The following is a 10,420-nucleotide window of genomic DNA, read 5'->3' on the forward strand; positions in this document are numbered from 1 at the left end:
AGTTCTATGTGAGGGACGCTTGCACTGCCGCCTGTACTGTAACAGTTCTATGTGAGGGAAGCTTGCACTGCTGCCTGTACTGTAACAGTTCTATGTGAGGGACGTTTGCACCGCTGCTGCCTGTACTGTAACAGTTCTATGTGAGGGACGCTTGCACCGCCACCTGTACTGTAACAGTTCTATGTGAGGGACGTTTGCACCGCTGCTGCCTGTACTGTAGCCGTTCTACATGAGGGACGCTTGCACTGCCGCCTGTACTGTAACAGTTCTATGTGAGGGACGCTTGCACTGCCGCCTGTACTGTAACAGTTCTATGTGAGGGACGCTTGCACTGCTGCCTGTACTGTAACAGTTCTATGTGAGGGACGCTTGCACTGCTGCCTGCACTGTAACAGTTCTATGTGAGGGACGCTTGCACTACTGCTGCCTGTACTGTAACAGTTCTATGTGAGGGACGCTTGCACTACTGCTGCCTGTACTGTAACAGTTCTATGTGAGGGACGCTTGCACTGCCGCTGCCTGTACTGTAGCAGTTCTACATGAGGGACGCTTGCACTGCCGTCTGTACTGTAACAGTTCTATGTGAGGGACGCTTGCACTGCCGCCTGTACTGTAACAGTTCTATGTGAGGGACGCTTGCACTGCCGCCTGTACTGTAACAGTTCTATGTGAGGGACGCTTGCACTGCTGCTGCCTGTACTGTAACAGTTCTATGTGAGGGACACTTGCACTGCTGCCACCTGTACTGTAACAGTTCTATGTGAGGGACGCTTGAACTGCCGCCTGTACTGTGACTGTTCTATGTGAGGGACGCTTGCACTGCCGCCTGTACTGTAACAGTTCTATGTGAGGGACGCTTGCACTGCTGCTCTGTACTGTAACAGTTCCATGTGAGGGACGCCTACACCTTTTTATTACACTGAAGCAAGCACTAGAGTCCTGCAATTTTCTTGTGTAGCCAGCGTAAACCTGCTCCTCTGTGACCGACTAGAGTACAGTATCTCTATGTTCCATAAAATGCTCTTCTATGGGGACTTAAAGTAATGTAGTACAAGCCTTCACTCCTGTTAGCTCTTATTCTTCTTGTAATAATCTGAAGGACTCAGTGACATGAGTAGGCCAATCAGCAGATGGTAGGAGTGACTGGTAGGGTCATGGAAGGAAGAGCGAGTAAGCAAATACAGGGAAGGCCACAGTAAACGTGGACACATAGTCGTTCTACAGATCCTCAGCTTAGCTCAACATACTCCACTCCAACTCGCCACACAGGAGTGTGCTAGGATCTACGAAAAAGATCTACAGAATGGACCTGCAGCGTTCTTTTTGGGCCCGGCAAACGGGACAAGTGCAACAGCATAGGAAGTGTAATTACTATATGACAAGTACTGCTCAATGGAAGAAACTTATCTATCAAGGTACAGAGACTGTCATGAGCCCATAGCAATGCCCACTAGAAGGTCAGAGTGACTGACTCTTGGGCCAGTGCCACCGAAAAGGGCAGGAAGGGGAGGCAAAAAGCTTACATGACATGCCAGGACTCTAGAAACGCACAAAAGGGTCAGTGGATGAGCAGCAACTTCCACTGAAACACACCTAGAATGTGTTGGGCCATGATGTTACCTACATTCAACATACCAGACTACAGCATGACTGAAGGCTGGCGATATCAGACTGGCAGAAGAGGCCCTTATATGGACATCCTTGATGAAGGACTGCTCAGCCGGCATTTAGGATGAGTGAGGGGCAGAGTGAGGAAGTGTAGGTCTGTTCTGTGCATAAAGGACACAGTATGTGGATCAGCACCTAATGGTAGTTATAGGAGGCAAACAGCCTGTAGGTGCAGGGTGGACTCCACTGTACTTCAGATTCACTTTCCTGTCAAGTGTTTGACAAAGTCCAAGCACCAAGGAAACTTGGATTAAAGTGACAGGGGGCAATCCACACGCCACCTCGGCTAACTAAAATGAGCCCAGTGCTTAGCTGGCATCCCAGAGAAATGCAGAGAAAGTGACATAAAAGACTTGGAAAAAGAGACGGAAAACTAATTCCTTCTGGACACGTTGTTTGGATTTTGAAAGAAGATGGAAGTTTGGCTGGCTCTGGCTTCCAGCTCTTGCCTTAAACTAGGATAAATACCCCCTGTAGATGCAGTGCACCCGCCTAGAGAGGGTATTGGCTGCGGCCTTCACAGTGCTCCAGGGACAGATCATTACTAAGAAGTACGACAAAACAAGGTAAAGCAATATGAACACTGCCAAGAGGACCCCAAAACGAGAGGTGCTCAAAACCAAAGGACAAAAAGATATGGTCATAAGGATCACAAAAAGTGGCTGATATCACAGGTTGAGGATCTGCAGACGCCACGAGTGACAAACTGCATGGTCATCGACCTTTTTAAAAGCTTAGGGACATCAACATCATCAGAACCAGGGTTGAGAAACTTTATCTCTTCGCCCCACTGTTGGTGTGGTGTTCAGATGACTGCAGTCATCGAGCCTTGGGTTCCCATGTGGAGATGTGTACTTGAACAGGCTGGTGGAAAGACCAGTGCCCCTCAAAGACACCCGGGATAGGTCACGACTAGGAGTTAGCAGTCAGGGGCGCAGGGAGGACCTGGAGAACAAGACGAAGAACACACAGCAACCAACAGAACCTAGAATAACAGGAACAGGGAGAACACTACAGACTAATATGGGAAAATCCTTTCAAAACCAGAATTTAACTAGCAACACAAGCACAAGATGAGGGTCACAAGAACCACTTCCACAAAAGAGCTCTCCTGTCTTGGGTCAGTGGCCGGGGCTTTCCATCCTAGCAGTGCGAAGGGATCAATAACAACGGCGAGGATTCCAGAACATACACAAATCAGAACAATCTGCCTGCTGTAGCCGATGGGTGCTAACATTTTTAAGGGGTGCGTATAATGCGAGAGTAACTGGAGAACGAGGGGAGCCCAGGAAAGAACTCACTCTGCACCAGTGTGTGGTATTCACTGATGATGGAGACGGAGCCACCGGGTATTGTGTGTTAGACTGGAGAGGTCAACCATTGCCAGCTCAGCCAAACACTACACACTGAAAGCAAGAGCTGCGTTAATCAGACATTCTCGGGTGGTTACTCACTTCGGTGGCGCAACAAAGGTAAGAAAGTGGCAGAGAAGCTCACCCCGCACAGAGGCGAGGTTGGAGGTAAGGGCCAGGGCCAGGGGAGGGGTTTGTTAATCTAAATGCGATGTGGTGGACACACCCTTGCCAGTCCTGTGTTTGTGAAGAGTTGCTTCGCAAACATTGTCCTGGGCAAATAGTCGACACGTGTGCTAGAGTTACCTTTACCAGCTAATTGGAGATCAGTATTAGCAAGATTGCTAGTGGGGAGCACACGAATGTTGTTGTAAAGATACAGCAGGAAATGACGCACGCATTGGCCAGATCACAGCACTGATGCAGAGGAGACGGCTCATGAGCATCAAGGTTTTCACGAAAGCAGAACCAGCGCAGGGGGGGGCTATCTGGGGTCTCCATGTGCCCCTCAGAGGAGACACACGCACTGAACAGCGCCTCTGTAGCCAAAACCAAAAGGTGCCTGAAGCTGCAGTATATGCTCGTGTGGAGCCAGCGCCAAGATGGCCGAGCGCTGCTTCGGGGAACGAGAATGGAACAACCAAAGACTGACTGTTTCTGTGTGAACAGGTTTTATCATCTGCTGGAAGCTGTCCAGTGACAGTGGTACCCAGGAAAGCTTTCATGAGTACCAGTAGGTAACTGGACAGTCAAAAAATACACCACAGAAAATGCAGGTCACAACACGTTTGCATCTAAAATGTTGAAAGTGATGGGCTAGCGAAAGGAGAAACCAACAGAATCCTGCTCCCTCATTTAACCCCTTCCGGTGCTGCCCACCCGAGCAGCGCTCACCTGTTGTACATGTCGGCCATCATCTCCACCTCCAGCTCAGCAGCCAGCTGCTGCGCTCTCATGGGGTCCATGGTGTAAGAAGGGCCCTTGTCTGCAAGATCTCAAGCTGCCAAGCGTGCCCTTTGAGGAGTTGATTGCAGCCGCTGTTTCCTTAACGAGACCTCAGACTTCTGCCTTCAATTCCTAATCTCCAAGAGATTCCAGGCAGCTGATGTGGTAGAATCCTTGAATAGACAGGATATAGCACAGGATGCCTTGGGCTGCTGCGAGTTGGTGAAGAAACGGGAGCACCAATGAAATCTCACAAGGGTGTGTCCTTCAGAGCTGAAACACAGAAACCGACAGCTAGATGGGGGTACAGCAAAAAATACATATCACTCAACAAGAATGCAAGAAGAAACTGCAACCCACTGTCCCTGGGCCTCATTGTAGCATGCTCTGAACACTTTATGAAAGGCTCATCACAGCGTGGGCTCAGATTCAGTGTCCCGGGCAAGCAACTGTGCGCTGCCAACACACACCCAAGATTACCAAGAACAAATCTATCAGACCGCCTGCCCTAAGCAGAGCTGGCACTGTGAGCTGCTGTTATGAACAGACATCCCTCCCCAGAGAGCTACAGCAGGCCATTTAACATATTTCATGCATCTATAAAATCGCACAAATAAGACTGTTAGATATCTGAGGCATATAGAGAAGAAAAAAAAACTTATGAATGTATGTATAAGACAGCCCATGGTTCCCTAATCCACTCAGCACTGTAGCCCTTTGAGACACCCAGCAGCCGCTGCAATTATTGAAAGTCAGGATGGGGCTGGCTGAAGTGAGGGGGAGACGACTGGAGTGAGGGGGGAGACGACTGGAGCGAGCAATGTAGCAAGGCCCTTTAATTTGGGCCGTTCCCTGGCGCGCCTGAGAGCTGCTCTTCTACCACTGGTAGATAAAGAAGGGCCTTCAATGCACTCCGAGGTGGCCACAAGCCCCAGATGACCACAGATACAAGCTGCTGTACATCTGTCCAGAGACCTCAAGGCACAAATGGGCCAGACAAACTGTGGCCTCCCATTACAGACCCCATCAGGTGGGCCCTACTTGCTGTGGCACTTCAGCCCAGACGATGAGTGAAACCTTCGCGGTCACTGCTAGGATCTATTTAGAACAATATCAGCTTCAACACACATTTGGGCCCCCCCCCCCAAAACCCATGTGGGATGCTTTAGTGCTGGAGCCTTGGAAAACAGGACGAGACTCTCCACATTGTTAAACTGGAACCCAGTGCGGCTTGTTCCCTCCTGTGGCCGCCATGGGCGTCGGGCGAGCTCCTTCACATCGGTTCATTCCTTCATTTGTAACAGTTCTATGTGATGGACGTTTGCACTGCTGCTGCCTGTACTGTTCTATGTGAGGGACGCTTGCACTGCTGCCTGTACAGTAACAGTTCTAAGTGAGGGACGTTTGCACTGCTGCTGCCTGTACTGTTCTATGTGAGGGACGCTTGCACTGCCGCCTGTACTGTAACAGTTCTATGTGAGGGACGTTTGCACCGCTGCTGACTCTACTGTAACAGTTCCATGTGAGGGACGCTTGCACTGCCGCCTGTACTGTAACAGTTCTATGTGAGGGACGCTTGCACTGCTGCCGCCTGTACTGTAACAGTTCTATGTGAGGGACGCTTGCACTGCTGCCTGTACTGTAACAGTTCTATGTGAGGGACGCTTGCACCGCCGCCCGTACTGTAACAGTTCTAGGTGAGGGACGCTTGTGCTGACGTCTGTACTGTAACAGTTCCATGTGAGGGACGCTTGCACTGCCGCCTGCACTGTAACAGTTCTAGGTGAGGGACGCTTGCACTGCTCCTGTCTGTACTGTAACAGTTCTATGTGAGGGACGCTTGCACTGCCGCCTGTACTGTAACAGTTCTATGTGAGGGACGCTTGCACTGCTGCTGCCTGTAGTGTAATAGTTCTATGTGAGGGACGCTTGCACTGCTGCCGCCTGTACTGTAACAGTTCTATGTGAGGGACGCTTGCACTGCTGCCTGTATTGTAACAGTTCTATGTGAGGGACGCTTGCACTGCTGCCTGTACTGTAACAGTTCTATGTGAGGGACGCTTGCACCGCCGCCCGTACTGTAACAGTTCTAGGTGAGGGACGCTTGTGCTGACGTCTGTACTGTAACAGTTCCATGTGAGGGACGCTTGCACTGCCGCCTGCACTGTAACAGTTCTAGGTGAGGGACGCTTGCACTGCTGCCTGCACTGTAACAGTTCTATGTGAGGGACGCTTGCACTGCTCCGGTCTGTACTGTAACAGTTCTATGTGAGGGACGCTTGCACTGCCGCCTGTACTGTAACAGTTCTATGTGAGGGACGCTTGCACTGCTGCCGCCTGTAGTGTAACAGTTCCATGTGAGGGACGCTTGCACTGCTGCTGAATGTACTGTAACAGTTCTATGTGAGGGATGCTTGCACTGCTGCCGCCTGTACTGTAACAGTTCTATGTGAGGGACGCTTGCACCGCTGCCTGTACTGTAACAGTTCTATGTGAGGGACGCTTGCACTGCTGCCGCCTGTAGTGTAATAGTTCTATGTGAGGGATGCTTGCACTGCTGCTGCCTGTACTGTAACAGTTCTATGTGAGGGACGCTTGCACTGCTGCCGCCTGTACTGTAACAGTTCTATGTGAGGGACGCTTGCACTGCTGCCGCCTGTAGTGTAATAGTTCTATGTGAGGGATGCTTGCACTGCCGCCTACACTGTAATAGTTCTATGTGAGGGACGCTTGCACTGCTGCCTGTACTGTAACAGTTCTATGTGAGGGACGCTTGCACTGCTGCCGCCTGTACTGTAACAGTTCTATGGGAGGGACGCTTGCACTGCCGCCTGCACTGTAATAGTTCTATGTGAGCGACGCTTGCACTGCTGCCTGTACTGTAACAGTTCTATGTGAGGGACGCTTGCACTGCTGCCTGTACTGTAACAGTTCTATGTGAGGGACGCTTGCACCGCCGCCCGTACTGTAACAGTTCTAGGTGAGGGACGCTTGTGCTGACGTCTGTACTGTAAGAGTTCCATGTGAGGGACGCTTGCACTGCCGCCTCCACTGTAACAGTTCTAGGTGAGGGACGCTTGCACTGCTGCCTGCACTGTAACAGTTCTATGTGAGGGACGCTTGGACTGCCGCCTGTACTGTAACAGTTCTATGCTCTTGTGTAGCCAGTGTAAACCTGCTCCTCAGTGACCAACTAGAGTACAGTATCTCTCTATGTTCCATAAAATGCTCTTCTCTGGGGACTTAAAGTAATGTGGTACAAGCCTTTGCTCCTGTTGGCTCTTATTCTTCTTGTAATGATCTGAAGGACTCAGTGACATGAGTAGGCCAGTCAGCAAATGGTAGGAGTAGCTGGTAGGGTCATGGAAGGAAGAGAGAGTAAGCAAATACAGGGAAGGCCACAGTAAACGTGGACATAGCGTCGTTCTACAGATCCTCAGCTTAGCTCGACATACTCCACTCCAACTCGCCACACAGGAGTGTGCAAGGATCTACCATCAGCTCATTGTCTCTCTCCTAGACAAGATGTCCAGCACCTGGATCTAGTTCAATGCATGACTGAAATCACCCACTGAATAAAGACCAACTCTCTAAAGTTGTACACTGATAAGACTGTAATATTGATCTTTGTGAACAGCATAAAAAAGTGGGAATCCACCTGGTGGTCAACAGAGCTAGGACCAACACCCCTTCCACCTACCAACACACCTCGGCATAATAATGGATAGAAAACTTGACAGAAGCCCCCAAGTCAAGGCCATTACAGTCTTATGCTTCCATACCCTGAAGACAGTGAGGAACATTTTCAAATGGCTCCAAACAGCACCCAGAAAATTGTCATGCACGCCCTAGTCACAAGCAAGCTCGACTACAGGATCAACGTCTATGCCGGGATCAACAAAATGCTGGCCAAAAGGTTGTAGACCATTCACAATTTAGCAACCAGAATCACTCTATCTCCCACTGCGCTCTCACATCACACCAAATCTGAAGGAAGGAGCTCCACTGGCTCCCCGTACTGAAAAAAAAGATAATTCAACCTCCTCACATACACTTTCACAACACTGGCCCAGCAGACATCAACAATAGTCTCTGCCTTCACTCAGCCTTACAAACACATCTCCTAGTCTGGACTTCTATTTGCACACATATGGAACATCAGATCCAGCAGTCAAGGCTTCTCCAACACAAGTGATAGGTGGAATGGCTGGCAGAACACAGAGTCAGATCCCGCATTACCTGTCAGAACCTACGAACTTCAGCTGTGGAGCTCCACAGGGTCCCTCCCTGAGCCCTGCACTCTAACATCTACATGGCCCGCTTGTATCCACCGTCAGGAACCACGGGCTGAAATATCGTCTCCTACGCTGACGATACCCAGCTGATCTTCTCACTGACTGAAAACCCCACTACCGCCAAGAAGAATATCCGCAACGGGATGGAAGCAGTTGCCGTCTGGATGAAGAAGAAATACCTCAAGCTGAACTCTGACAAGACGGAGATCCTCGCCCTGGGACCATCCACATCGTCCTGGGGCCATCCACATCAACCTGGGATGACACCTGGTGGTCATCTAACCCTGGCACACCACCAACCCCAACAAACCATGCACATAACCTCGTTTTCACCCTGAACTCATTGCTCTCCATGACCCGCCAAGTTAACTCTGTCGCAGCCTCCTGCTTTCACACACTGACTTCTCCGAGAGATGTACAAATGGATCCCAGAGGACTGTCGCAAAACCGTAACCCATGCCCTGGTTACCAGCAGACTCAACTATGGAAACGCCCTCTAAGTGGTACGAACCAGAAAAACCTGAAGAAACTACAGTACATCCAAAACGCCTCCAGCAGACTCATTCTGGACATTCTCCACTGCTAACACACTAATCACCAAAGAGACCTCCACTGGCTTCCTATTGAGAAAATAATTAACTCCAAATTCCTCACCCACGCATACAGGGCCCTACACGGCCTAGGGATCTGGAACACCCTGCCCCTGCACCTCATGGAGTCACCATCGCTACCTCAATTGAGGAAGGACCTTAAAACATGGCTCTTCAACTGAAGTTCAGATGACAAACTCCTTTAGTGCCTTGAGACCCTTATGGGTGAGTACTTGTGCTCTATAAACCTTTGATTTGAATGATCTGCCACTACATACAACTGAATCTATCTCAGTTCTTTAATTCTGGTGTAAGCTTTTCAAATATGACTAGGCCCTAGGTGTGGCTAGAATCACACCTGCTCAGTGCCAGGATACCCTCCCCGGTGATAGTGCCTCTAGAAATCTGCTCAACAACACAGTTAGAAGCCAGTAAATATTTCATTACTTGGGTGATAAGTTATAGGTGCAGGTAAGTGCCAGTGTACATTGTGACAGTCTCCTTAATGTGTGTGAGATGACATAATGCGACAGACTGCAGGTCAATACAGAGAGACATCATGAGAATGCTGTGAAGACAGAGGGCCACTCTCCATGTCCTGTGAATGGAGGCGTCGATTCCGCAGACAAATAAGGCGACCTTGTAGGAGGGCGCGGAGGACGGGTCAGTAACGAGGCAGCTGAGCGTGCAGAGATGAACTGTGCGAGCCTGGGCCGTGCTCGGGGGGTGTCCATTAACATCCCTAATACACTGTAGACGTTGGCGAGGAGAGGCTGCTGGTACAAAACATCAATTAGGTTTTTATCTCCTTAACTTCCCAGGTCCTGACCCGCGGCTCCTCCAACTCCACCCCAGGAGGCCAGGCCTGGGGGGGACCCGCCTCACCCCCAACCTTTGGGTGACATTAATGCTGTGAAGTGGGGGAGCCCAGCCCCCCCTGCACAAGGAGAGAGGGGAAACGTCGGCACAGCAGGTACCGGTGGGGGGCACACTGCACGTGTGGGGGGGGGGCATAGTGCACGCACTGTGGGGGGGGGTCTGTGGTGAAGGAGAGGCACGGGGTGGGGGTCTGTGGTGAAGGGGGGGCGCGGCCCTCGGGGGTGAGCCCAGGGCTCCCCGGCGGCGGAGGCTGGAGCACACAGAGCCGCGGGTACCCTGGGGAGGGGTTGGCATGAGGCTCGGGGGGCCGACAGGACCGCTCTCAGCTCCTCTCTCGGGGGGCTCTCGCCCTGGGAGCAGAACCCCTTCTGCTCCGTCCCCTTCACTCACCTCCAGCAGCAGCACCGGAAGCACGTGTGCCCCACTTCCGGCGGGGTAAACTCACCGCACTTCCGGGAGCCCCATTTCCGCCGACGTCAGAGGCGTGGCTACGAGCTGGGCGCGAGCGCGCGCTGCCTTCCGTACTGCGCACGCGCTGCCTTCCTCACTGCGCGCGTGACCCCGCCCCGGAAGCGGCCGCGCGAGCCTCGTTCGCCGCTCCAAGCCTTGGTAGCGCCGCGGCGGGGCGGGGCAATGTTCAGCCGCCCCCGGGGGCGGGGCCGGGGCTGACGTCATGCATGTATATGTAGCC

The 10,420-nt window shown here is 51.5% G+C and overlaps 1 protein-coding gene across 1 annotated transcript in view; it reads right to left on the bottom strand.

Moving 5' to 3' along the window:
• TIMM10 (translocase of inner mitochondrial membrane 10) overlaps positions 1-10,217 on the bottom strand; it is a 48,783-nt gene extending 38,566 nt beyond the window's left edge. Inside the window, exons 1-2 of the mRNA XM_069233054.1 lie at positions 10,120-10,217; positions 3,915-4,238 (exon numbers count right to left, since the gene is read on the bottom strand). Coding sequence (XP_069089155.1) covers positions 3,915-3,985 — 71 coding nt within the window. The 5' untranslated portion in view covers positions 3,986-4,238; positions 10,120-10,217. The remainder of the gene's footprint in view (positions 1-3,914; positions 4,239-10,119) is intronic.
• Positions 10,218-10,420: the final 203 nt, after the last annotated feature.

This window comes from Pleurodeles waltl, chromosome 4_2, assembly GCF_031143425.1.
Source record: "Pleurodeles waltl isolate 20211129_DDA chromosome 4_2, aPleWal1.hap1.20221129, whole genome shotgun sequence".
Lineage (NCBI taxonomy): Eukaryota > Metazoa > Chordata > Amphibia > Caudata > Salamandridae > Pleurodeles > Pleurodeles waltl.